Here is a 27,893-nt window from a genome sequence, read left to right as displayed (position 1 = left end):
AGAGCTGCACGCAGTACTCCAAGTACTTTCGAGAACACCAAGCCCACCATTTTCCCAGTCTAAATATTTTATGTGCCGAAACACAACATCAGTGTCCCAACTGGTGGTTCTGCCTTGTATCTCTTTATTAAAAATGTATTAAATTTAGTTTAGTCCAGGTATTACCAAAAATCAAAAGCAGCCCATACCGGTTGCAGCTAGCAAGTTGCAGGCTTCTACCTCAGAGTGCAAAAGAGCCTCTGGGAGGTACTACCTCAAGAAATTATGTAAAATTCTCTTTATATAGAAGCTCCATTTCTATATAAAAGCGTAAGTCTCCAGATGGAAGACACTGCACAGATTAATCAAACAAGAATTCTTTATTTTGACATCTCAAGGCAGTAAAATACAAGTATAGAAAAAGTATATATGAAAGTGGCAGTGATAATGCAACTTGATGCAATCCTACAGAAATCTATCCCATCAGAGTGGACTGCTTCATCAATATATGTATCCGTAAAATATTGCACCATTTCAAAGAGAGAGCACTCAGGAAGAAAGTGTTTATACTCCAGGGAGGTACAACAGCCCCTAAACTGATATCTTAAACTTCAGAATAAGGCACCATTTGGCAAGTATGATCTTTGTTCTGTTTATCACATTGTGTATAATGTAAGTGCAAGAGGCATGTTAATGCCGCACCTTTGTCAGCTGGAGGAAACACAGCCTTCATTTTCCTAGGCAGAACAACAAAAAAAGCACATGCCTAGTTTTCCAGCCTCCCCCTGTATCCCTTTGTGCTTTCTATTCATAATTGTATCCTGAAAAAATATTTTAAAAGCCACACTTACATAAAAAGGGTACACCAGGAACTATGCCAATTTACTGCTACAAAATGGAGAAGACCGAGACTCAAGTGAACAGACTGTAGTCCACATGTAACCCAGTACAGCAGGATTTAGGCTCTACCACAAAAAGAGAACAATGCCCGCCTCCCACGTCACATCAAATGGGAGTAACTGCAACTGGACACAAGCAAGAGACAAATTACAGCATGAAGAGAGTGTGTAAAAAATATTCCAAAAGAAGTGATGGATTATGTCACAACATTTCTTATTGACCAGTTGAAATTACACTTTGCAAACAGTATTAGCTAAACAAATGCCTTAAATGATCGTGGCTGAAGAAAAAAACCTCACGTAACAGGGTAGTAATGTGAAACTCTTCCCTTTCATTTCAAAGGGAAAAAAACTGCAGTAATAAATAATCCAAGCAACACGCTTAGATTGTAAAGAGCTGCCTTGAATATTTTTGTTAATTAAACAAAAGACAAAAGATCCTTTTGTACAAGGCTGTAGGGTTTCAGGGGTTCAGTTGTACAGTGCAATTTATAGACTCCTGAGAAGTTGGTGGATTGAATGCTACGCCTGTTGTGACAACACAGGTACTATGGCAAAAAATGTAATATTCCATGCAGTTGTTCACTCTTGAGACTAAGGGGAGCTAATCTAGAACTTCTAGATTCAAAACTATTTCTGGGGCAGTTTATGGAGGCTTATTTGTCTGTATGAGAAATCTTGGATCTCTGTTTGTTTTATTGATAACCTGGGATGTCTCTTAATAACTTGGCTACCAAACGAATGTCCAAAAATAGACTTTTAAGTGATCAAGATGGATAGGAAAGTGTCAAGTGTTGTTGAAAACAACAACCTTCCATTTTAGAGAGGGGAAGGATTCTCCTTCACAAGGGAGAATGTGCACAGGAGCCGACTGTCCTGCATGAAGAACCAGGTAGAAAGCATTTTAAAATTTTAAAATACAAGCATAAGATAAGTAGCATTTTATGAATAATCTTCCTTTCAGAAAGGCTTAACTTTTAAAAAAATTGTACGAATAGTCTGTTTCCCTTTTCACATTTGCTTTGCTTACAAACGTCCTTATGTCTCCTTCTGAAGGATGTTCCCACTTTTTCACTGTTCCAGTGCTGATCCTCTTTCCATTAATTTCTATACATACGGAATAAGTCAGGATATTAGGATTTTTAACCCTGAACTGAATCAGATTACAAAGAAAGTTGCCAGATTGTTTTCGAAAAAGACATCAAGAATTGGACTGGCCAGATATAAACAAGCACTCGTTGTTTGCACCTCTGATGTCACAGCCCATGAGAATGAAAACGCAGACATCCATACTCAAAGTTTAGCTTTGGCAGTATCTCTCTTCTGACAGAGCTGGCAGGGTTATTTTCCTGGCAGATAGCCAGGAAACAGGTAAAGGTCCCGACAGAGCGTGCTGCAATATTCTGACATTTCCTTGCAGCGGTGAAATTCTGTGCCTGGGGCATAGCCTTCTCGTTGCTTGATTTGCCTGTTCACCTGGATGTGAGATTGAAAAAACCAAAATGACTGGAAGGATTAAGAAGACAAAAGCAAGAAAAATGTCATTGCTTTCTGTACTCATAGATTATTCTGTTTAACTTATTAAGTAGTCCCTTATGTATTGCCCTTCTAAGTTATAAGAAGAATAAAGAACTATGGTGTAGTTCCAAGCAGCTCAAGTTGCCATGGCCACACTGCTGTCTTGAGTCTCTCTTCCCTCATTTTCTTAATCTTTACTTTATGTGAGTGCAAGTGGTTGTGCAGCTATATGGTGACCCAGTTCAGGGAACGAATCCACCTGAAAAAAAAGCTATTTCTACAGAATAACAAGTAATTTTTGGCAAGACAGATTAATTCTTCTCATAAGTTCACCATACTACCACACAAGTGAAATGGAAGGAGTCAAAGAAACAGCATTTTTACTTTGGTTAAGCTGCTGTGGAACTGTATATAAATATCTATATACACATACATATGTATACACACATATATATATTTGAAGGGGAAAAGAAGTAATAATTTTGCTACAAACAAGTCAAGAACAATTGCTTTAATAGTAGATTAATCCTAGCAATTCGAAGCACTGGAAGGCTCTTCAGAAACAAGGTAAGTGATGGAGAGGAAAGACGCTCCAGCTCACCTTCACCAACATGTCAGCCACATGAGTGTCTCGGGAGTCCTCTGCAAACACAGAGGTGAGTGCCTCGATATACCAGGATCCACGCTTGGTGTTTCGCATGGCCGCAGTGCCTGAGAAGAAAGCGAGTATGATGAAGTTTCTGGGGAACACACACAAATAAAACCTCCTTATGCCCTAATAATTAGGGCTTCTCCCCAGTACCTTTCAGACAAGCATATCCACAGATCATATCAGAGCGTGTAGGCAGACGCAGCTTGAGATTTTCTTCCTTGTTTGCATCACTTTCCTCACAGCCTGTGGAATCTGACCATTCTTTCCCATCTCTTTGATCTACTCCCCGGTCTGTCTCATCTGGGGGGGCAATAAGGGGAGGGGGGGGGGCAGCAGAAAAGGAAGGAAAAAAAAAGAAAAGAAAAAATTATCCTGAATTGCTGGATGTAGTTTTCCTGTACTTCCTTAGTTTTAGGCTCCCATCAGCAATGCCACAACTGCTGTCAAGCAGAAAGCTTTTGCATGAACTTTAAGCTTTTTCAGCCGTTTTTAAAACTCATCTGAAAGTTCTTCTGCACAAACTAATGCAGATAACAACAACTGCTGAACCTGCTCAGCCTAACTGACTGTTAGTCTGCACGTCCATTGATTCCCTCCCTCCCGCCCTTCTTTCCTGTGCAGATCATACGATAACCAGAAAGCAAAGAATTTTCTGATAATTCTTCACCATGCATGGAAGGATTTGATGCCTAGCCCTAAAGTTTCTATAGTCCACTTTTACCTACCTTAGAGAGGTCCAAAAATGGCTAGTCTAGCTTGCCATGCTAACTACCTACTTATTGCAGAACTCAAATGAGAGCTATAATTTTAGTTGCTAAGGCCTACCTCCAAGGCACCAGGAAAACATGGACTAAATATCTCACCTAGTTCTAAATCCTGACTATAGCATCACTTGTTTCAATGAAAAGCATAAATTGTGTAACAGTAAAATGCAAAATCACTTGACCCCAAACAGGAGAGAACTCCAGTACATGGAGATTAGTTTAAAAACGGGAGAACGTGTAGTGTCCTTTCCAGCATTCATTAATATATATTATAACAATTGTAGATATTCTCAATTGCTTGTTTACATTATGCAGAGTTTCCATTGTAATCTAGACTAACTGCTCAGTGGCAATAACTTTTATCGTCCAGCTATGCTGAATGAAAAATAAAACTAGAGTTTGCAGGTTTTATATATAATTTTGCCCTTTTGTTCCTTTGTTGTAAGATGAGAATCTACCTAACAGCATGGATCAGATTCTAGTCTTAGGAGGCACACATGTCCACTTCAGAGCCCTTGCGGTTATGACGCCTCTAGGTTTTTGTTGCCAGGTTGTGCTTAAGAAATGCATTTGGATTTCTAACCCTTTTACAGGGAGCAGCACTGGTGGCATCTCATAATTATGCACAGGAAATGGTCAGTTCATAAGTCAGCAACATTATTCTCTTCCTCCAAAATGAAAGCAGCAGTGGGAGGGGTGTGACCGTCTGACAGGCTAGATATAGTCTGTAATTAAGGATCCATAGCTCAAAATTTCATGAATATTTCTATCAAATTCCTTCATCATCTCGTTAAGGTAACAATGCAAATTTTTCCATTTTTAACCACACTTCTTTCATGCCTTTTATCACACTTCTCCAAAACCTTTTAGTTCTGTATCTTAAACACTTAGAGTACTGTTCACAGTGTATGCTATTTCAGATAAGACTTGGGTAATTTCACAGTCAAGCTACATCACTCACACTGTCATCATCCCATAATGTATAAAGTCAAAACCTTTTTAACTAAAGCTTCAGAATTAGATGTCTTCCTCATGCCTCTGTCTTCAAACACCATTCTAGTCAACTTAGCAACGTAACTAAAAAGTGTAAAGCACTAAGCCTATCAAGATATTCCTCTGTATACTTAAACTCTAATTTATATCACCAATAACTGCCATCCAATTTGATCCATTTTGTTTAAATTTTACTGAAGGCACCAGATCGCCATTTTTCCCAACTGATTTAAATAACTGCCAACTACCTATTTGTCATTATTTACCCCAGTTCTTCACTTTTCTGGATCAACTACTATATTAAACACAGATGTTAAACAGCTTCAAAGTCTCCTGTCACAGTGAAATCTGACGATATGTCTTTTCCTGTTGCTTTCTGTCACCACTGGGTTTTGATCTATGACTGTAGGTGGACTACTTCAATTCTTTAGTAGACTCCTGCCAAAGGCTCTTTGGAAATTAAGTAGACTGTACCAGCTCTTCTTTATCTACACTTTTTACGTGTCATTAATAGAAGATAGATAAGGCTTATTACATAAACTTAGGGAAAAAGAGTAACCTATGCATTTCTCATTTTGTTTTAACTGGTTCCAGTTAACTTACATGGCACAGAGAGATTGCCTACTAATCTGAAGTTGTCAACACTATTTATAGTCTTTTAAATGCTGCTTTAAAAAAAAATTGTATCAGCTACTGTAACCTTTGAATACTAACATGAAGAGGTACATGTTTTTCTTGACAGATCAATTACTTTGTAACTAGCTTTCCTCTCCAACTATTAATCAAGGTTTAAAAGAGAGGTTAAAAAAAGACAGGTTTGTGCTTTTTTTTTTTTTTTTTTTAAATTCAAGAAAGATTTTTCCCTTTCATTTGCTCAAGTCTCAATCCTTTGCCTATTGCAGTATCCAAATTCTACAGAATTTTGCATAGCTTTCTTAACTGAAACTTTTTTGGGAATCGAAGGCCAAGCCTGACCTGTTGATGTGAACAGACCCATTGTGGTAACATGGCAGTCAAATAAACCTAATTACCTAATTATGTCAGCTGCCAATTCTGCCTTATTAAACTTATTTCCACACTGTTGTGAGTCTGCATATTCACATTTGTTCAAGGGTATCTAAAGGTTCAATAACATAAAGGAAAGCTATCACATTCATACTGAAACATACACATTACGGTATTTCCAAATGCTTAGCAGAATCAAATATTTTTTCATACCCAAAATGCTTCATGTAGACTTTAGGTTTTTCTCTGCATTGGGATTAAACATGAGCAGATAACAGGGGAAACATTCTCTTGGCTAGAGAACTATAAAGCTCAGTTTTAAATGAAAAAGAAGGGAGACACTTGCAAGGAACAAGGGGAAAGAAGGGGGAATAACATACATGCTAGAAAAATTTCTGTATCACAAGGGAAAAAGCAAAGCTTCCTAAGACAGAACTTCTCTTTGGAGTACCTGCAGTTTCACAACGATCTCAACAAGCCCAAACACTTCATGGAAAAATTTGGTCATTAGCAGATCCGAAAGGCAGTTAGCTACAAACATTTGTTTAGTTACATAAGGAGGGAAAATGAATAGCAGAATTAAAAAAAAAAAAAAAAGGAATGGAGAGAGTGGAAAAAGAGCCTATCTATGAGAATCAAGAATTCTGTTATTACAATAGTATGAGGAAAACGGTGTAAGGAAAGGTCATTTGGAGGTTGAAAACAGAAGAGGGTAACGGAAAAAAAAGTAAAAGAGGAGGACTTGGAGCCAACTTTGATGGCCTGAGAGACACCAACACAAAACACAAGAGAGACAACACATCCAGGATCAAGAAAAAGACAGGACCTCAGGCAAGACTCCAGCGCTAGTGTACCACTCCATGCTGTGCTGCATTTTGATGCACCAAATGCCCCACTCCCCCTACTGCAGGCATAGCAAGAGAAAGCCTCAATATATGAGTGGGATACGATAGACCTTTATATCACTAAAGTGCTCTGGGGTCTGCAAGTCAATGCACACACCTCATGCAGAGCAAAATACACTTACAGAGCAACAGATGCAGTGGCAGCAGCAGGGCAGAGGGAGGTGAATATGGGTCCCACTTACACCTGAGAGAAGCAAAGAGGAGAGTTGACAGCAAGTTGAAGGTGAGGGTGTGTATGTGTGTAAAATGAGCCTTAAGGGCATGCCAAATATATGTCTTTTAGTATTTGGGCACTCACCTCCCCGGCAGGCCTGAATGAAGAACATCTTGGGCTTATTCTGGAGATTTGGACAGTTTGCATTATCAAAGAGCCGGAAAGCCTCCTGCAACTGAGAGAAGAAAGAAGATAAATAATCTTCACTGCAGCTTTCTGCGAGGCAAACTGAGTCTCACCTTGCTTCCCTGTATTTTTGTTATTACCTCACCAGTCTTGATATTTTCTCCTTTATCTCCAAATTCACCGCGTGACAAACACATCCCTTCTCCTCCTTCTACCCCAGCTCCTATTACTTTGAGTTCATGCACTCTACCTAGTACAGTAACAGAGAATGAAATAACTTTTCCTACCTGCCCTATTTCTATGCCATTTTTTATCTTGTAGACCTCTCATATATAGACCCCTGCCCTTTTCTTCCCACAAGCCCTTATTTTTTTCTTTTTAAAAAATGTAAATCCGCAATCTCCCATCACTTCACCTTCTCTCTCTTTTTACTTTTTTATTTCTTTTTTTACTTTTTTCCTCTTTCCATTGTTACTTTCCAGGATATAACATATCAGGTCACAGGAATATACCTGCAGTAGTTTGCCATCAATGCCATAAACCCCACCCTCCACACCGTGGGAAAGTAAAGCTACAATACAGGAATCCACATCCCGATGATCTGGCAGCTTAGAGAATCTCTCCAATGCATTCTGCATCTCCTGGAAGAAAGAAAAAGAATAGGTTCCAGACTTGCACAGGGAAAGTGGGTCAATGTATAGGGAAAAACACAAATGTACAGGAAAAACAAAAATGGTCCTCCTGTTACGAAATAAACCCTATTTACATCAAATTTACAGGACAAAAGACAGCGTTCCATTAAAAACCAAAAAGACCAGCAAAACATTGTTGTTCTTTTATGTAATATTCAGTCCTAAGTATATGACTGTGAAGTAGGAATCACTTAGGACATCTATGTGTCCATGCTAGCCAACAGAGAGATGCAGCAAGTATCTGAGTTGGTACATATGGATTCAACACAGGAGAAATCAACTGATTTTATAAAGATCTTACATTGACACTTGAGTCTGGCTGGGACATTGGAGTAACTTAACAGATACATGCTCTGGTACTTCAGGCATTCAAACACTAGTGATCAAAACACAACAATTTAAAGTGGAAAACCTCAGGAACTCTGACAACATGGCAGGTGCAAAAGTCTTATTATAATGTTGCAAAAGCTACCTTCTTGAATAAAACACTCTTTAACGCGTTGTGTACCACTTGGTTTCATAGGGATTTAAAAGGAGTGAGAACAAATGAGGCTAGAGGGGACAGCAATTGCATTCCTAGGGAAGGAGAGTGGCTTGATTCAGTCAGTTATGGAACATTATCAAGTTTCCTAAGTAAAGCATAGCTACTTCTCTAGCAAAGCAAAGACTGTAAGAGTGGAACTTAACTGCGCGGATACTGGAAGACTGATAAACAGGATGGCAGTTGACTCCATCAGTGAAAGGACACGAAAACATCACTTACACTTGTGAAGATTAGGTCAAATATTTGCTAAGTTAGACTTTTCCAGTATTCTGCTATCCTAAACGTTAATCCAGAGTAAACTAGAGACTTTATACATTTGTGGTTTTAGCACACATGCCAGGTGTGGTCTAGAAATTCTTGCCCCTTGCACTACAGGGGTCAGACTAGAGTAGTACCCCTTGTCGTCCTTTGTGATCCTACTTTCCATTTTAAATCCTCTGCCTTCCAAGTTTCTCCATATTTGTCAGTATGCTAGCAGATACCATCCCATTTAGCCTTATTTTTTATTCATAAGTGACAGTGCACGTCTTTCTTTCCAAGCTCCGTTATACCAAATGGAACCTCTTAAGATGTTTATGTAACAGTTACAAACTATCATCCATACTGGTTGTGAAGTACTGGGATCCCCCTTACCTGTGCAGTTTGATCATGACAGACAGTCACTTGATACCCAAGATGCTTGAAAAGCATTTCCAGGGAAGCACAGTCCACATCTCCCCCTGCGCGATATTCCAAGTCCTTTTCACTGCTGAAATGGACATTGCTGAGAATAAGTGCTAACCCTCGGGGCTCTGATATCAGTTTATATGCCTGAGAAGAAGATTTAAAATTGGTAAATTTAGACTACAGAAGGAAATAACAGAGTGTTAGAGTAAAGCAGCAAACCCCACATACTAGGATTTCTTGATTGAGAAGGCACAAAAACAGTAGAGGTCAAATTTTTGAAGCTTTTTGCTGCTTTGGTTTGGGTTTTTTTTAGTAAATAAAACAAATTTTTGTATTGCAAAGGGTCCCAAAAACAACTGTATTTGCAAGTCTCCATAAATGATGATCGTACAACACTGTTATTAAGATGTTGTATTAGCTTGCCTTATTTCTCGTTTCAGAAGAAACACAGCTTGTACATTTCAAACTGTGAATTATGTCTTGCTAACTTTTTTCCCTTTCTTCACCCTCACCCTAGCCCCGTATATTTCCACCATCCCCATCGAAGTCTTTATGACAACATTATGTAAAATTTAGCTAATATTTCCTAATTGCTGTCGGGAGCAGAGATAGATGTAAAATACCATATGAGAGCAATTGCAACACCAAGGGGCTGTCAGTGATTGATCCTGAAAGTCATGTGGCTGGCAAAAAAGGTTTTTGGCTGGCCCCTCCCTCTCTAACAACAACAAATCAACAGTAAATCATTTCCTAATACTCTTGTAAATTGAAAATGAAATTTAATACCAAAGGAGCATATCCAACAGGGTGTATCCAGGCACATGTAAAAGGAGGCAAGCCAAGCTCACACTGATGCTGCCTAATTAGGTCTCCCCACAGACAGTTAAAAAAAAAACCCTAAAATCTGTATTGCTGTACACAGAGCCTGTGACAGAAGTGTTAAGCGTTAACACATTGTGTAACCCGAGCAAAATGTCTGCCCCATTATACAAAATGATTTTTTTCTGTAAGCCCACCCCACACAATCTATACTTTACAAACAGAATAAACAAAAAGTAATTAGACTACCTACATAACCTCAAACACTGCAGAAGATTAGAAATTCAGGTTGGGTACTACCCAGCACAGAATCCTGATTTGGTTCTTGAGACTAAGAGACCCTTCTGGGTACAGCTGGCAACTAAAACAGCCAAGACTGTGACTACTAATAGAAACACAGTTACGGTATCTTACAGTCATTTGTAGGGTGTGTCAGAAGGAGACAAGAATGCAAACAAATAATATTGACAGACAATAATATTGACAGTTTACACAAATCAACGGAACAGAAAGCATTTCATGAAGCTCTTCATGAGCAAAAACCAGAGGCAGAGATTTGTACAGAGTTACGAACTTCTCAGTATTTCTTGACGCTTGTAAATGAGAACTACAACAAATCGAACATGACTGCTAACATTTCAGTTACAGAAATAGCACAACACTGATCTGCATCCCAGTGAAGCACCTGTTTTGACTCAGTTTTAAGTAGTACGCGTTCAGTTGATATATCTATACACCTCATATTTTTCACCTCTTAAGGAGATTTTCTCTGTCAACTACTTACCAAGTGCTGATGATCATGATAAAATTCAGGAGTGCAGTACTTCACTGGAGGAATTGGGGGACCATCTCCATTATCCAAGGAATGTTCCACTGGTTCTGTGCAAAACAAACATATCAGTAACAATAAAAAATTCCAACCACAAGGCCTCTGCATTAAGGTAGTAACTTGCAAATTCTGAAGTATGTGGTCTTAGGGATATTACGGTATTATGCTATTCATACCTCTAAAAATTTTGCTCGATCAGGGACTACAGATGCACAATGAAACATAGCAGAAAAAACCAAAAGTACTGGAATGGTATACTTATTTTTTTTATAATTTTAATTGGCATCCGGGTTTTTTTTGCCTTGTATGTGGGTTAGCCTTATTTAAGGCCTAGTAAATTTGGTTCTACAGAGTATGAAAAATTCTTATCTAAAATTAGAGCCATGTGCTTTCTGTCATTTTGTACAGTATGTTATTCTTTCCACAGTTAGGTTTACAAACCATTGCTAGAAATATTCAAATAGAATAGTGTTTTTTTCTTTCATGAAAGGCCTCCCATGCTCACTGGATACAATTATTTATTTTTTGCTGAACACAGGCATGAGCGATCAAACTAGACGTTTCTAGCTTCCATAAAGTGCAATACCCTTTTTTGTTTATCTGCCTCTGCACAACCCTTTCCTCTGGATAACAACAGATGAAGGGAATGATAATCTAAACTACTTGCCATTTGCAGACAAACACTCACTCCCCTGTCCTGAAGAAATGGAGGTAATGACATTCATGATCTCCTTTGAAATCCTTTTTCAGCCTTTTGAGACATGGCTCTCCTGGATGGAGGAACATACGTTCTAAAAAACCAAAAAACCCCAATCCTAAATCCTCTGCACCTAAATTAAAAAAAAAAAATCCTTCAAAATCTAGACACTTGTTCTCTAACACCAGAGAGAGCTCCTAGTAACGACCACACAGTTAAAGCTATGGTTAGGGAACGTGAGTACTCCAGGTATTACCAGAGGCAACATAAAAAATAGCAAGGAGATTCATTCCAACAACTAGTTCCCTGACCTAGGTCACATATGCTTGCTAAATAAAAGCTGATTTGCTGCACTCAACAGAAGCTACACAAAACTATGGTGGGCCCATGTAATGTATATAAGGCCTTGTACTTAAACTTATTTGCCAAGAAGGAAGTCCAAGTTAAGGAATACTGCCCAAAATCAGTGTCTTTTCACAGCTCTATTTCAATTAAACTCTATTACAAATCTTGAACAAAGAAGAAAATCTTTCAAAAATCTAAAATTTTACTGACATGTACTGTTTAATCAACAAAATTTCTTCTAAGAATAAATGAAGCTGACTAGAAACTGATTGGGTTCTCTCTTCCAATATGTATTTCACTTTCATTGTCTAGCCTAATTCTGCCTCCTGCATCTGATCATAACACAGTTGTTCACTGTCCTGGGATGAGCAAAGTGGTAGCAAGCTTATTTCTAGAACTGAATTAAGTGAGTATTAAGAAATCAGAAGCAACCAAACAGATAGCCAACCAAGTATTTATGGTGTCATGTGCAACTCACCAATCCAGCGCGGTCTCTTTGCATTACATGACTCACTGGCAGGGAATGGAAGATTTGATCCATAACAGTGTTCAAGCTACAAGACATCCAATAAATCCATGAAAAAGAGTAGCATAAAACACCTCTTTTTTTCTCTACAGTACAAGCCTGTAGGTATCATGGAACAGAGATACATGTATATGTACATGTATATATACACGTATATATGACTTAAAAAAAACAGTCCTATTGTTCACATCCATATGAAACATCACAACAAGATATCAGCGGCATTTTCTATCAATGCAAAATTCCTTCCCTTCTTTGCTCATGTCTACACTTCTACTCAAATCCCCAGGTTGGAAACCTTTCACTGAGATCATCATATCCTCCTTGGTTTTGCCAAAAATTGATTTGTCTAGTGATTCCTATCTTTTTGTTTGCTTTCAAGATTTCATTGTTTGCATAGTAAAGCACACTTGAAAACAAAAAATAGCAAGGGTAGTCTAATAAAGGCTACGTTTTAATAAGGGAACAACTCTGCTCAAAAATACCATGTCTGTCTGTCTTCTTTCATATAAAATATGTTTACTGTGAGTTTTCATCCTTGTCAACACACTGAGAATATTGAATCTTTACTAAATTCTTCCTTTAGTCCAATGCTAACAACTGCAGATAGTGAAAAGGCGAAAATAAAAATGACAAAATAAAGAAAGTCCCTCTCTCCTAAACAGACAAGATTAGCTTTTAGTAGCTTTCTACTCAGGAAACATTTTTTTAATGTGAGGGTGACCGAGCACTGAAGGACATTGCTCAGAGAGGTCGCGGTCTCCATCCTTGGAGACATTCAAAAGAGATGGCCCTGGGTAACCTGCTCAAGGTGACCATGCTTGGGCAGGGGGGCTGGACCAGATAACCTTCAGATGTTCCTTCCAACTTCTACCATCCTGTGATTCTGTGTGAAAACTCTCTTCACAGATTTCTTCCTCTCTGCTTTTACTAAGGCTACTACAAGTTTCAATTTGCAATGAAAACCCATCCTGTCCTTTGTAAACAACTTTTTTCCCATTTGAAAAAGATCGCTTTGTGCCCAAACCCAATCTGAAATGCAATGCATCCATTTTATTTTTTTTAAAACTGTTGTACCCTTGCAATCCCATGGCTCAGGTTGGATGTCGTCTTCAAGATCACTGCCTCTAGATGCTGCTGTTTGGTTTCTCGTAGAGCTTCACAGAAGGCTGAGAAGGCATTAGGGCCTCTCTTGGGCAGCAAATTGAGGAATTCCACATTTTGGCTGAAGCTCCCAGACTGGGCCTAGATCCAGAGAAAAAACAAAATCCATACTCAAAGTAACACCCCAACAGAATTAATTTTCAATGAATCTTCAGAACAACTACTTTATTTTATGTCATGTAAATGTTTCATCACTATGCTTACCTGTGCTAGATCCATTTTTACAGCTTTTCCTAGTTGATTTCCCTCCCACTCCTCTGTTGCTATTGCTCAAGGGGGACAGTACGCAACAACACAGCAAGCCAACAATTCACACATTACCGTGCACAGTAATACTCTTCCCTTCTAACTTCTACCACACACAGTAATATTCTTCTCTCTAAATTTCTACGTCCAGTCACCGTTGGAGTAGTATCTATTTCCCCTCATTGAATACACAAAGTCCAGAACACGTTTCCACTACTACCCAATGGTTTATGGTCTCATGCATCAATATGCAAATCCCTCAGAAAGCGTTAAATAAAATACTGATTTTATGCTGTCAATTCCCAAAGATACTACATACGTATAGACTGTAACTTCTAGACCAATGAAGCAACATACAGTAGTACATGAGTAAACGCAACAATCAAAAATGAAATTCATGTATCTGTAAAACATTCCCAGGAAGTTCCGGTTGTTAGAATATTAACAGGACACTTGCCAACAAACTGTATAATTTATACAATAGCCTTCTCTGTGAGATATAAAACACGCCAAAACATCATGTACTAAAATACTGGATATCCAAAATAAATTTTATCAATTCTATGGAATTCATCCTATATTTTTTGAATAGATGGATGATAAGAAATGGTTGGCAAGTTACACATTATCAAGGCCTAACACTACATTTGCAATCACAGGAAAATCAGAAAAAAAGCCTTGAGTCACGCGTGTAAATCCTCTGCTTTCTTTCATAAAATTTATCAAGTTTGGTGTAAAATGTAGTTTGGCTTTTTTCCCCCATCACATTGTTTGAAAGAATATTGCAAAATCTTGTCGATCCAATGCTTATGAACCTATTCTGAAATTTCAGACCTATGTTCATTAATGACTAACAGCACTTATTTTTGTATCAACAATGACCCTTGACTTCAGTGTTCTCCTGTCCTTTCCCTTATTTATCAAAGTTCTGTCTATAAATTGGTCTCCAATTTTAAATTTGCTACAGCAAACAAGTCACTTTCTTTCAGCCTCCTCATAAATGGCCTCTTCCTCTTGACAATGTAAGTACCCTTTCCTATTCCCACAGAAACCTCAACTTTCTGAGCACTGTTGACTAGAAGTGAATACAGTCATCTCACCTGTGCCTTTCCAGAAGTGTGAAAATACTTGCCCCTTTCTCCTGGTAACGCTTCTCCATTAGTCCGTAAAAGATAACCAGCTCCATACACTTGTATCTTGCTGTAAGCCTACTGAATTTTATTTTACCTAATAAAGTAAATTGACAGCTGATATTTTAAAGTACTTATTGTTTCTTCTTTTCTACTAGACCTGAAGCTGTTTATAACAAGCTTAGGATCATTAACCTTCACTTTATATGTCTATACAGTCTATGACTCTAAGCCATAGATCATAATTAAGAACACAAGCTGACCTCAAGAACTGGATCTTAAGTTTTGTTAAAATGTTAAGAAATTTTCATAATGTTCATATTCTGCACTTTGTATGTACAGCAGTCAGCTTTTGATAGACTACTTCCTTAACGCTCCCTTAAATACCCAAAGTGCTGTACCTCCTCATGTAACTTCCACATCAACACCATATTTAGGTTATACTAAATAATGTTCAGCAAACATTCAGAAGTAAAACTTTCTTAAGACAGACTTCTTTCATTTCATTTTGTAATACATCCTTAATTTACTTTTGTACCCTCACAGATGATTTCGATAATCTGCATACCAGGAACTGGTTGCTCTGAATTCATGTCAAAATCCCATAGTATTAGTCTTCTTACTGAGCCTGAATATACACACAGAATCTGTGGAGAGCGCATATATACTTGACAAACATCCTACTAAAATTTATGTCACTTTGTCAAAGCCAGTGATGCCTTCATTACTGTCTACAGATAGACACAGAGCATTTAAATCTCTATATCTACACAATATCATAGTCTTCGATTACAGCACAGAATATTCAACTTGTTTAAAAAGCAAGAGAAAGCTCTTGCTATCATATCTGCAATTTTGAAGGTCCACCCCAGAGTTCTGGAAGAACATATGATGCTCTGACAAGAAGTCATTAATGAAGTGGGTTTTGGACTTCATCTTAAAAATGGCTGTTTCCACTGTCCCTCTTTATTTCCACTATCATTTTTGCTCTGTTTGAAAATCCTCTCTTCTGGGCCTTCACCTAGATAATTATATTTACATCATCTTCACTACACAGTAAACACAATTGTTTTTTCTTTATTCTTTCTTAAAAGTGTAAATAATTGAAAAAAAACCTAAAATTGTTTAGTATCTTTCCAAATAACTCAATTTAAATTCATTCCTGTCACTTCCTACTCTCACTCCCCGCTTCAGACACCAAAAGAAGCTGCTCCTATTTATTAATTCTTCTCCAGTGTACACGTATACACTCTTTACTTACTCTTCATACTCCTTGTGAGCTCTTCATCCAGCTCAACCACCTTTGCCTTTGGCGGCTCTTCCTGCAACCTCCTCCCCTCCCCACTTTTTGCTTACTTGTGGTACAAGTTTCAGTACTGGTTTAGAACCTCACACTTGAAGAAATTTCATCCTTCCTTCATCTCCATGAGCTCCTTGGTTTATTTCACTTTCATTAGATTACAAAAGTTTATTTAAGTGAAAAGACAGCTGAGGGGGGTTCTTATCAATGCTCGTAAATAGTTAAAGGTGGGTGTCAGGAGAATGGGGCCAGTCTTTTTTTAGTGGTGCCCAACAACAGGACAAGAGGTAGTGGGCACAAACCTGAACATAGGAAGTTCCGTCTAAACATGAGGAGGAACTTTATTTTGAGGTGCCAGAACACTGGAACAGGCTGCCCAGAGAGGTGGTGGAGTCTCTGTCTCTGGAGACATTCAAAACTCGCCCGGATGCGTTCCTGTGCAACCTGCTCTAGGTGAACCAGCAGGGGGGTTGGACTAGATGATCTCCAGAGGTCCCTTCCAACCCCTGCCATTCTGTGGTTCTGTGAAGTGCCCTGTTTCCAGAACCAATTTGTTTATTCTTCTGTTTAGTATAAATCAGACCAACAGGACCAGTATAATTGTTGTGTTTTTAAGACAAGATGATTTAAAACATCCAGAGGGACTTTGACAGGCTTGAGATGTGGGCCCGTGCAAACCTCATTAAGTTCAACAAGGACACGTACAAGGTCCTGCACCTGGGTCAGGGCAATCCCAAGCACAAATACAGGCTGGAGAACGGATTGAGAGCAGCCCTGTGGAGAAGGACTGGGGATGTTGATAGATGAGATCAACATGAGCCAGCAAAGTGCACTTGCAGCCCAGAAAGCCAACAGCATCCTGGGCTGCATCAAAAGCAGCGTGGCCAGTGGGTCAAGGGAAGTGATTCTGCCCCTCTACTCCGCTCTCGTGAGACCCCAGCTGGAGTACCATGTCCAGCTCTGGGGCCCCCAACATAAGAAGGACATGGACCTGTTGGTGCAGGTCCAGAGGAGGGCCACGAAGATGATCAGAGGGCTGGAGCACCTCTCCTACAAAGACAGGCTGAGAGAGTTAAAGAGTTTTTCAGCTTGGAGAAGGCTCTGGGGAGACCTTACAGTGGCTGTCCAGTACCTAAAGGGGGCCTACAGGAAGGATGAGGAGGGACTCTGTATCAGGGAGTGGAGCAACAGGACATGGGGTAGGGGTTTTAAACTGAAAGAGGGGAGGTTTAGATTAGATATTCGGAAGAAATTCTTCACTATGAGGGTGGCGAGACACTGGAACAGGTTGCCCAGAGAAGCTGTGGATGCCCCATCCCTGGAAGTGTCCAAGGCCAGGCAGGATGGGGCTTTGAGCAACCTGGTCTAGTGGGAGGTGTCCCTGCCCATGGCAGGGGGGTTGGAACTAGATTATCTTCAATGTCCCTTTGAACTCTAACCATTTTATGGTTATACCACTACTGATCCAGATCTTCTTGATTTCATTACTTTTGTGGGGTGCAGGGGGGTATATAGAATGACTCAGTTGCAATATCCAGAAATATCTATGCTCTGTCACCAGACACAGTGGCATTTGTCTCCTCCTGTTTCCACTAAGATACCTGACTACCTAACAGCACTCCTAAGACCTTTGTTCAGATTTGAGACAGAGAGTGGATGCCTATGACAAATTCACAGAACTACTATAGAAAAATGAAAGGTAAGACAAAATGGTTTTGACTCATGTGATCTTTTTTTAATGCGCGTTACTTTTTGTTTATCTACAGCATTATTATGATTCGTACTATCCTGCAACCATTCCCTTCATTTCTGCCCTTCTAGTACAATGCATATTTTGCAGTACTATTGTTCCAGTTGTGCATGCTTTCCTCCTACCCCTGCCATATTTCTATTTTTGTGCAATTTCCAGATTAATACCCTCTAACAGTAGTTCAAGTCACTTTGTTCTATTGCTCAGGCTACTATTGCTATTTATATACCTTTAAGCTCTTAGTTATGTGTGTATGTTGTATTAGGCACAATTTTTTTCACTAAGCTATTACTATTTACCTGACTTATCCATCATAACACCTTTCTCCTTACTGACAATCCATTACCAAGTATTGTTGCATCTCCTTTTACAGACTTACACCTGGAGAGGAAGATTCCCTTAGTCTTCTTCCCCTCTGTCTCTGTTTAACACTTCTTAACTGCAGCAGCATTCCCCCCAAACTACTATTATCTCTGGCATTATCCTACCTTTGAGAGGGCTTGTTTTGTTGGATTTTTTTTACCTCTCCTCTCCTTTTCTGCCTCTCCTCTCCCTCCCCCTTCAATGACTAACTGCAGGCTGGCAAGTGAACATCCCGACTAACCACCCATACTTCAGCAGTGTTGATGTTTAACTCCCATGGGCTGCTAAGCACCACACAGCCGCCGTCTCCCCAGCAGGATGGCGAGAGAATTGAAAGCGTAAAAATGAAAAAAACTCTTGGGTTGAGATAAAGACAGTTTAATAAGTAATACAAGAGCCACCCATGCAAGCAAAGCAAAACAAGGAATTCGTTCATTACTTCCCATTGGTCCGCAGGTGCTCAGCCACTTACAGGAAAGCAGGGCTCCATCACGCGTAACGGCTACTTGGGAAAACAAACACCTTAACTCAGAACTTTCCTCCTTCCTTCTTCTTCCACCAGCTTTTATTGCTGACCACAACATCATATGGTATGGACTATCCCTTTGGCCAGTTGGGGTCAGCTGTCCTGGCCGTGTCCCCTCCCAACCTCTTGTGCACCCCCAGCCTGCTCACTGGCAGGGTCCTGTGAGAAGCAGAAAAAGGCCTTGCCTCTGTGTAAGCACTGCTCAGTAATAACTAGAACATCCCTGTGTTATTGATATTATTTTAATCACAAATCTAAAACACAGCACCATACAAGCTACTATGAAGAAATTAACGCTATCTCAGCCAAAACAAGTGCAATCAGTTCTTGATTCATTCTCTGACTTTCACTGTCTTGCTGTATCTTTGTGCTCCTTCACCAGGGACTGAAGCTATTTCAGGTAAGACTACCTGCATCTCCCACAACTTAGCACAAGTATCCTTGACAGGTCCCACACAGTATTTCACATTATCTTTGACACACAATGATTCAAAATTCATCGGGAAGTTATTTCTTCATTGCTTTAAAAAACCTCATCGGTCTCAGGTTCTTATCTTCTGCACTGGTGCCCAACAAATAGCTCATAATTCTATTTTTCAGCATCTGTTCTTATGACAGGACCATCAGTCTTACTAAGGGACTAAGAAGTCCCTCAACTGCTTACTTGAGTCCTGAGATGCACTTGATGTGCACCTTCAGTCATTTCCTTTTCAGTTTGCTCTCTCTTTGAAGACCTGTATCTCCATCCTGCATAGTCTTCAGTGCATAACCATACCTCTGGGAGCAATCTCAAGCTATTTCCAATGACTTCTCTTCATAGTACCCATTGCTCAGGATAAGGAACAAAAGCGCAAGAACAGCATTTGTCATCTGAGAGTGAGTATTGGATCATGCAAGGTTCTTCATGCAATTAACAAAAATACATATGAAATACAAATTCTTCAAGTGAAAAGTGCACAAGTGCCACAACAAACTGGTTTATAATATATTCCTTTACTTGCTTTCACAGTATTCTTTTGGAAATAGGTATTATTCTTACTTTTCCAAAAGGAGAAAACAAGAGAGGCACAAAATGACAACAAAGGCCTGGAAGATACCACCTGACTCTGGAAGCGCAGCCTGCCGGAAATCCATACCAGCATGCAAGCCAACGATTTAATAAGCCTCAGCCAAAATCCATATTGCCAGGAGCAGCTTACACTTCTCCTACGGGGCCACAGGCAAACCCCGTATTGCTTTGTACGTTCTCCAGGCATAAAATACGCAGGTAACACGCACAGATGAGTTTTACCATGCTGCCACTGCCAAGAACGACACTGAGCTTAGCTAGAAATAAAGCCGACAGTGCAGTTGAGTATAACCGTGCTTACCTGTATCATTTCCATCATCTCCAAGGTGATGATGTCTTTCTCTATCATGTGCTCCATCAATTCTTTTAAAACCAGCTGCTTGGCCAGCACCACCCGGTTCTTCTTTAGCGCTTCCTGATGGCACCGCTGCATGCCGCAGGCAACCAGCATCCTGGCAGGAGAGGGGAGGACCAAAAACCAAACTCAGCGGCAAGAGCCACCCTCAACCGCTCCCGCCTTTCTGCTCGGGAGGAAGCGGGCCGTCTCCGCCAGCAGCAGCGGCAGAAGCGGCAGCAGCCGCCGCCGCCGCCGCCGCCTGACAACGGGCGGGAGAGGCCTCCACCACCCGCCCCGCCGGCGATCGGCGGGGAAGGGTGCGCTGAGCGCCACCCCTGGCTCCCGAGGCGGCAGGGCCCCGGCGGCGTGAGGGCCCAGGCCGCTGCAGGCCGCTGCGCGTTGTCCCGAAACCAGCTCGCGCCAAACGGCCCGCGCCGCGCGCGCCCCTCCCCGCCGCTCACCCCCAGGCTCCGCCCCGCCCTCCCCCGCCAGCTCCCGAGGGACTCGCTTCCCTCCGGTCACGTGGCCGCGGAGGGTTGGAGGGGGCGCGGACCGCGCCACCGCCTCGCCCTCCCTTTGGCAGCGGCGGTGGTGGTAGGAAAACAAGCCGTCCCCCGCCGCCGGTTGCGCGCATGCGCAGGCGCGCCTTCCCGCCACCCCCTCCCGCGGGTTGGCGTCGCTTCCTGCCCTGGCCTCGGCTGCGGGGGGGCGGGGCTTCTCTCGCGGCCTGTCAGCGCGTGCCGCCCCGGCCCGGCCCGGCCCCGCCCCGCCCCGCGGCGCGCGGGGCCCCCCCGGGGTGTGGTGTGGGGGGGCGGAGGTTGGTCATGGCGGAGCGGGGGGAACGGGCCCACCCGTTAAAAGCAGCCCAGAAGGCCAACCGCATCCTGGGGTGCGTCAAAAGCAGCGTGGCCAGCGGGGTTGAGGGAGGTGATTCTGCCCCTCTGCTCCACTCTGGTGAGGCCCCACCTGGAGTGCTGCGTCCAGCTCTGGAGCCCTCAGCACAAGAAGGACATGGACCTGTTGGAGCGAGTCCAGCAGAGGGCCGCGGAGATGATGAGAGGGCTGGAGCACCTCTCCTGTGAGGACAGGCTGAGAGAGCTGGGGTTGTTCAGCCTGGAGAAGAGAAGGCTCCGGGGAGACCTTGTAGTGGCCTTCCAGTACCTGAAGGGGGCCTACGAAAAATATGGTGAGGGACTTTTTATAAGGACATGTAGTGATAGGACGAGGGGTAATGTCCTCAAACTGGAAGAGGGTAGATTTAGTTTAGATATTACCAAGAAATTTTTCACTATACAATCATAGAATGGTTTATATTGGAAGGGGCCTTAAAGACCATGCAGTTCCAACCCCCCTGCCATGGGCAGGGACACCTCCCACTAGACCAGGCTGCTCAAAGCCCCATCCAGCCTGGCCTTGAACACCTCCAGGGATGGGGCATCCACAGCTTCCCTGGGCAACCTGTTCCAGTGTCTCGCCACCCTCACAGTAAAGAATTTCTTCCTAATATCCAATCTAAATCTATCCTCCTTCAGTTTGAAACTGTTACCGGTTGTCCTATCAGGGTCCCTCCCCATCCTTCCTGTAGGCCCGCTTCAGGTACTGGAAGACCGTCTTCTCTTCTCCAGCCTGAACAACCCCAACTCTCTCAGCCCGTCTTCATAGCAGAGGTGCTCCAGCCCTCTGATCATTTTTGTGACCCTCCGCTGGACCCGTTCCAACAGGTCCGTGTCCTTCTTGTGCTTAGAACTCCAGAGCTGCACGCAGTACTCCAGGTCGGGTCTCAGCAGAGTGGAGTAGAGGGGCAGAATGAGGTTGGTGAGGCACTGGAACATGTTTCCCAGGAAGTTTAGTAATAGGATGAGGGGTTATGCTTTTAAACTGAAAGAGGGTAGATTTAGATTAGATATTAGGAAGAAATTCTTTACTGTGAGGGTGGTGAGGCACTGGAACAGGTTGCCCAGGGAAGCTGTGGATGCCCCATCCCTGGAGGTGTTCAAGGCCAGGCTGGATGGGGCTTTGAGCAGCCTGGTCTAGTGGGAGGTGTCCCTGCCCATGGCAGGGGGGTTGGAACTAGGTGGTCTTTAAGGTCCCTTCCAACCCAAACCATTCTGTGATGAGAGCAGGGGAACAGGTTCTCCCCACAAGTAGAACAGTTCCGGGATTTTTTTTATTTTTAGATTTTTTTGTTACGTATGTTTTGTTGACATATGTTTCATCTGAAATCGGCTGAAGTCATAAGAGGGCTGAAGTAACGTTCAGTAATTAAAAGGGAAGAAAGGGAGCACAGGGGGCGTGCAGAGTGCACGTGAAATATGAAGGGAAAAGCACGTGATCAGCCTTTTAGCAGAAGCTAATTTACAGCACTTGTCATGCAAAACTTCCAATAGTTGTTCCTTGGTGCGCAGGAGTTTCACATGCTAAAACTTAACACAAGTCCCAAGGCTTGAATAACGCTTACAGATGCTGAAGACAAAGTTGTCGTGATCATAACTGGTGACATTTTTGGTCTTCCCTTTGGCTAGTCTTCATCTGTGCTGCTTACCTGAATTTCTTCCTGACTCCTGGAAATTCGGTGCACTCATAAAAGGCCGGGGTTGCCCAGCTTAGACCCTAAGTTTCTGTTCCTGTGTGGTACACCTGCACTCTTTTTTATTGTGATTTGTTCTTTTGTGTTTGCAGATACAGATAGGGAAATGCAAGAAGTGATTGGCTTTAAAAAATACCAGCAAATTTGTGTCTTATATACTTTTATGATAAAGGTATCACAGCTGCTTCGTCATTAATGATATTAAAGTGATTCAGCTGTAGATTGAGAAATGGAACTCTACTTTTTCTAAGCCAAAATTATCAAATAAGTGAATGCAAGCAAAAGCATGTCTTTGTGGAGTTTCTTTTGGGAGGAAAAACTGATGATGCTACCAGGTATTTTTAACGCTGTCCTGTTTATTTATAAACAACACAAAAGGTCAGGGTTTTTTCTTTGAACTATAAAGAATCAAACAAGGAGAAATAATTTATTTGCTTATAGACTATGGTTTGATGGTTCCTCATATGAATTAAAAATGATGCAGTTGTATGACATGAGGCTGTGATGATTGCTTCTCTCCTTCACAGGATATTCGGACCACCATATTTCGGCATTCGCCAGACACGAATGTCTCTCTGCATACTGCAGACCACTTTAACGCTGCAGATCCCATCAGTTTAACTCACCCATTTCAAAAGACCGCACGGCGTGACTGATCAGTGTGAGCTAGTACCTCGCTCCAACCTAGAGCCGTCATGACGAAAACTGCGTGTGCCTCGGGGCTGCTATTCTCAGGTGTTCTCCCCTGCAGCCCCGGCCTCATCAGACAGACCAGCTCTTTCCAGAGTCCAGAGAGGAACCCCCTGTGCACGGCATCATTACGGGGAACTGGAGGAGTGTTGACCTTTCTGTGCAAGTGCTTGCCATGATGACAATAAAGTATCTCAAAGTGATCTCTTTGGGGCTGTAGTGCAGCAGAGAAATACACCCTCCTGTAGAGCTGCAAAGTTTGGTGGTCCAAGCAGAGAATACGTTTATGTGTATGTATCCCACCGCCGGCCTCTCTTACAGGAGAAAAACTGCTATTGTCTCCCTCTTGTCCACCACTGCAGGCTGTGTGGGATGAGAACTTTGTGAACAACAGGAGTCATTTCATGATGCCATACTTGCCGTCAGCTTTTCAACCCCAAGTGACAGGTATCAGGTTATGCCGGCTTCCAGATGAAGACAACCACCTTTCCCCTAAGTCACGCTCTGGTGCAGCACAGCTGAGGATGTGGAGCAACACAGTGCAGACCATGAATTTGTGTAGCTGTAAAACAGCAGCTCGGGGAACTGCAACCTCAGTTGCTCATTAGGGATCTTAGGGTGGCTGGTGATTGCACAGCTCTCGGCAATACTGCTGTTTGTAGCGCACAGGCAGAACCTGCTTAGTGCTGTTTCTACTCCTCCTGTTTCTGAGGCAGCTTCTCCTGGCTGCATACAGAGTTCCTTTGGAACTCTTGTCTCTTCTCATGCTACACCCCATAAAGGTGTATCTCCAGTTTGAGAATTGTTGCTGTATATAACACAACTTTCCTCACAGCGGTTTTACATGTCTGCCACGACAAAGCATGGTGGTATTCCGTTGATTTATATTTTGTGCAAAAAGATTCTGGTGAGATTAGAAGCTGCGTCTGTAGTTCAGCTCTGGTTCAAAGGATGGCGAGGCAAACTTTTACAGCTTTTGGGTGTGAAAAATCTCATCTCTTTCACCTTTCCTCCAGGAGCACCCTGTATTGGGGTGAGAGTTTGTTTCTGCATTCATAGGTGAAATTAATCATAATACGGAGGGCTGGAAAGCGTCTTCAAAGACCTCATCATTGATGGCACTCTCATAAGCAGGTGGTGGAGTGAGTGGCTCCAGTGGCTCAAACGTGTCTTCAATACCTTTCACTTCATGGATATCTGAAACAAACCGCTGCAGTCTTGGAGGCAGCACCAGCTGCAACTGCATCCTGGAGCCTGTGTCTGTCTCGGAGGTGTGCCTTGTGTCTGACACCACTGACACCCTGAGAGCATCCAGCATAATCTCTTCTTGGGCAGATGATTCAATAACTACACTGTAAGGAGGAGGCTCGTTCAGTGGTGAGGGCACTAAGCCTGGATTGGATGTAATCGTCCATATTGCTGGAACTGACGTGGTCATCACCTCCTCATAGGTGGGCGCTTCATAGGCACTGTTCACCCTATACATAAAGAGAGGAATGGCAGTTACACTTGTTATTTTACAGCTTAGTTTATTCAGAGGCAGGTAGTCTGCATAATATACTATAGGGACCACGGTACAATCAACAGATGTGTCTGAGACAGGGTATCTCACATTGTATTATTGCATGTGATATTCTGCCACTGGATCAGCTCACTTGCCCAGCTGACTTAATTTCTTGCTTGCTGCTCTGGAGAATGGCTTATTTGACCATTTTTCCACACTCCCCAGAATAAGTGAAAAAACCCATACTGGGTTTTAGTGTCGTAGGCTTAGAATATCTCAAGTTGGAAGGGAGCCTGTAGTGTGATCTCCCTCATTTAAAATCTCCTATCATCTAAAATCCCCTAATTATTTCTCAGAATAAAACAGGCCCTTGCTTTTTTAATACATTTGGTCAGTTTTCATCTATGTTTAAGAAGTGAAGAAGATGAAGTGTTTTCATTTATTTTAAACAAGGACTAAATATTCTGCGTTAAAAAAAATATCTGCAGGAAGAGATGTTACTTTAGAAACATTTTCCTTTTTCGGTCATATTTTTAAATAAACAGATACTGATTTTCTTCTAGTGTGCCCCCAAGCTAGCAAAACCCAATATAGACTTCTTTTTATGTACTCTTTCTAAAAATAAACACAAAATAACATTTTTGCATTCCTACAACTCCCTGTATTTGAGAATGTCAAGTCATTTATGGGTAATGATTATCTGAATTACACAGACAAGGAAGCAAAGATACAAATGAAGTTAAATTCTTCAACTACAGTAGGCAAAGTGGGGTTAAATTAAGTGATGCTGAGAACCTGCAAACGTACATGAAGCCAAAAAAGTTGTAGGAGTATTCAGAGCCTCACAAAATCAGGTCTTATTAGTGTCAAGTTGGGTTTTTAAGACTGGAAACACACCCAGTTGCAGCTTGCTTTGTAAAAGTTTGCCAAGGAACCGTTGCTCTGGAGATAAGGTTTATAGAGCTAAACCCAGCTAAGATTCAGTACTGCTTCAGCATTTTTTTCTTTTTCCGTGTCTGACTCATTGTTTGGCAAGACTCGATTACTCAAAGGAAAATAAAACTGGGCCTGAATCTGTTTAACCTTGGAAATTGTTAGCGGATCAGTTCCCAGGGGGAAAGAAAATACATATTGAACAAGGTACAGGACGTATATGGCACAGACTTTTGCAACCTCCACCTGAAGAATGAAGAAAAACAACCTAAAAACAACTTTTGTCTTCTGGAATGGAGTCTGTGTTTGGTGCCCTAGGGGAAGGGCAGCAAAACAATATGTAAAGTGGCCGTATCTGAGGAGGGAGAGTTAAAGCAAGAGGAATAACCAGGTTGCTGCTTACTCTGCATGGCTTTGTCTGTTTGGCGGTGTCTCATTTGCCTCCTGTCGGTGCTGATCCTTCAGGTAACACTCAACAAACACACTCAGCAAATAGCCGACCAGGCACACTCCCCCTACCCCTAGGAAGAAATAGCCTACTGGGTTGATGTTAGATGAAATGGCCAGCATGGTGACCCCAATGAGAAGAGCAGCCGTGAAAAGAAGCAACAGGGTTTGGCGGATGTTCTTCCAGTGTGTCTCTAACCACATGGTGGTATAGATGGTGATAGCAGACAGTTGACAACAGATGAGCAGTTAAGGGGACGGACATCTGTGGAAGACACAATAGGGTTTTTTTTAACATGAAACATGAGCATACAAACACTTCATCCATATCATGACCAAAATAAGAACATACATACTCAAGCACATGCCATCATGAAACATGCAGCTATGCACATATGTAATAAGCCTGGGAAATCTATGCATAAATACATGCCAGTGTAAGCGTACTAGAATTCCCTATGTGAATGCATATTGAATAATAGGGACGCTTGGACACACAGTTGCAAGACATAAAATGCATAAATAGGCCATCAGCACTTATTGCCAGGCTTATCTAAAAAGGTCTAGCTACTTAATAGAACTTAGAGCAGTCTAGGAAGCAGATTTGAGGTTACTATGAAAGTGAAATGCAGAAAAACTTTAAAGGTTAATTCTAGGACATTTGTACATTGCATAATGAAGGTTCAGATAACAGTTCAGATCCCGGAAGAAACGTAGCCTTATTAACGGGGCTGTCTGCCCCAGTAAATTGAGCGTCTAACTTCAGTGTGGCATTATAGCAATAACATTACTTTAGGTTCTAGATATAGCTGGGGTATGTCGGTTTTTGCAAAATGTAGGTATGCATTTGAATATTTGCCTATATCCTCAGTTCTTTTTCTTTTGATGTGCTTTTTTGCACCATTCTCAAATGTGAGAGCCCCTCCCTGTCCCCCATTCCAAACCCCATGTCCGTGAAAGAGACAGCAGTTGTCACTGTGTGCAGTCAATATGGAATGAGTACCACGGATCTGTGGTATTTGAGAAATACCATAAAGAAGGAGTCATCTTGCACATGTTACACTAACCTACATACACCCCACTGTTTTGGTGAAGACCCCTTTGAAGGAAAAGAGCATGACACAATAGGCATATTTTTTATGAATATGCATCTCCAAACAAATACACAGTTTAATATAGTTCCATATTACATTGTGTGCTTTTGCACACTAAATGCGTTCCCTTGTTACAGCAAAAATAGATAAATATATATATATATAAATATATATATATATATATAAATGCCAGAAAAAGAAACACATTCTTTCTGAACAGTTTACCATCTTGTTACTTTTTTTACTGCCAGCTTTCAGTGTGTACTTACCAGAAAGAGGTTTCGGTAGGTAGGAACAGTCATGTTTTAACTTCTCTCTTCATCACAAGGAAAAATGTGCAAGGTCTTCTGTCCCTGCTCCTTCCACTTCTGACCTGAGGATGGGACACAAGTAGAAACTCTCCGTTCCTCCTTTTCGAGTTTTCTTGTAGGGAGACAGCAAAGATTCCTTTTGAAACTAAAAGCTGGTAGCTAGTGAATGTGAGAAGGTACCAAACGATGGGAAGATCCCGTTGTACAAGTTCTGCGTGGGAAACTAGAACCTCATTTTTCCAGGTTCTGACTCCAAAGCAATTTCTAGA

The 27,893-nt window shown here is 41.6% G+C and overlaps 2 protein-coding genes across 3 annotated transcripts; both read right to left on the bottom strand.

The window, feature by feature from the left end:
* Positions 1 to 344: 344 nt before the first annotated feature.
* On the bottom strand, positions 345 to 20,788 carry CASP2 (caspase 2). 2 transcript variants are annotated; one of them, XR_012587617.1, is made up of 12 exons: positions 20,520 to 20,788; positions 20,023 to 20,173; positions 13,251 to 13,418; positions 12,126 to 12,201; positions 10,561 to 10,655; positions 8,925 to 9,101; positions 7,568 to 7,696; positions 7,014 to 7,104; positions 6,838 to 6,899; positions 3,199 to 3,348; positions 2,998 to 3,107; positions 345 to 2,354 (listed from the first exon to the last, which is right to left on the bottom strand). XR_012587617.1 is itself a non-coding variant. In XM_074591710.1 (11 exons), exons 1-11 carry the CDS (start codon positions 20,690 to 20,692, stop codon positions 2,220 to 2,222), a joined length of 1,455 nt encoding a protein of 484 aa, XP_074447811.1. In that variant the 5' UTR covers positions 20,693 to 20,787; the 3' UTR covers positions 345 to 2,219. The 2 variants fall into 2 exon arrangements, 1 of the variants encoding a protein (XP_074447811.1); XM_074591710.1 differs by lacking the exon at positions 6,838 to 6,899 and having other exon boundaries at positions 20,520 to 20,787.
* Positions 20,789 to 24,404: 3,616 nt separating this feature from the next.
* Positions 24,405 to 26,423, bottom strand: TMEM139 (transmembrane protein 139). The gene is made up of 2 exons (XM_074591697.1): positions 26,176 to 26,423; positions 24,405 to 24,813 (listed from the first exon to the last, which is right to left on the bottom strand). The coding sequence occupies exons 1-2, from the start codon at positions 26,421 to 26,423 to the stop codon at positions 24,405 to 24,407; spliced, it is 657 nt and encodes a 218-aa protein (XP_074447798.1).
* Between the last annotated feature and the right edge of the window lie 1,470 nt (positions 26,424 to 27,893).

The sequence above is a fragment of the Larus michahellis genome, chromosome 1 (genome assembly GCF_964199755.1).
Source record: "Larus michahellis chromosome 1, bLarMic1.1, whole genome shotgun sequence".
NCBI lineage: Eukaryota > Metazoa > Chordata > Aves > Charadriiformes > Laridae > Larus > Larus michahellis.
Note: the sequence above shows the minus strand (reverse complement) of the source record. Positions and strands in the feature narration are given on the sequence as shown.

Coding starts and splice junctions, on each gene's coding strand:
- CASP2 (XM_074591710.1), bottom strand. CDS start 20,692: ATGCGCGCAACCGGCGGCGGGGGACGGCTTGTTTTCCTACCACCACCG. Junction 10,656..12,125: donor AAAGAGACCGCGCTGGATTG/GTGAGTTGCACA, acceptor TGTTTTGCACAG/AACCAGTGGAACATTCCTTG. Junction 3,349..7,013: donor CATTCAGGCCTGCCGGGGAG/GTGAGTGCCCAA, acceptor TTGCCCCCCCAG/ATGAGACAGACCGGGGAGTA.
- TMEM139 (XM_074591697.1), bottom strand. CDS start 26,423: ATGTGGTTAGAGACACACTGGAAGAACATCCGCCAAACCCTGTTGCTT. Junction 24,814..26,175: donor AACAGACAAAGCCATGCAGA/GTAAGCAGCAAC, acceptor CTTTATGTATAG/GGTGAACAGTGCCTATGAAG.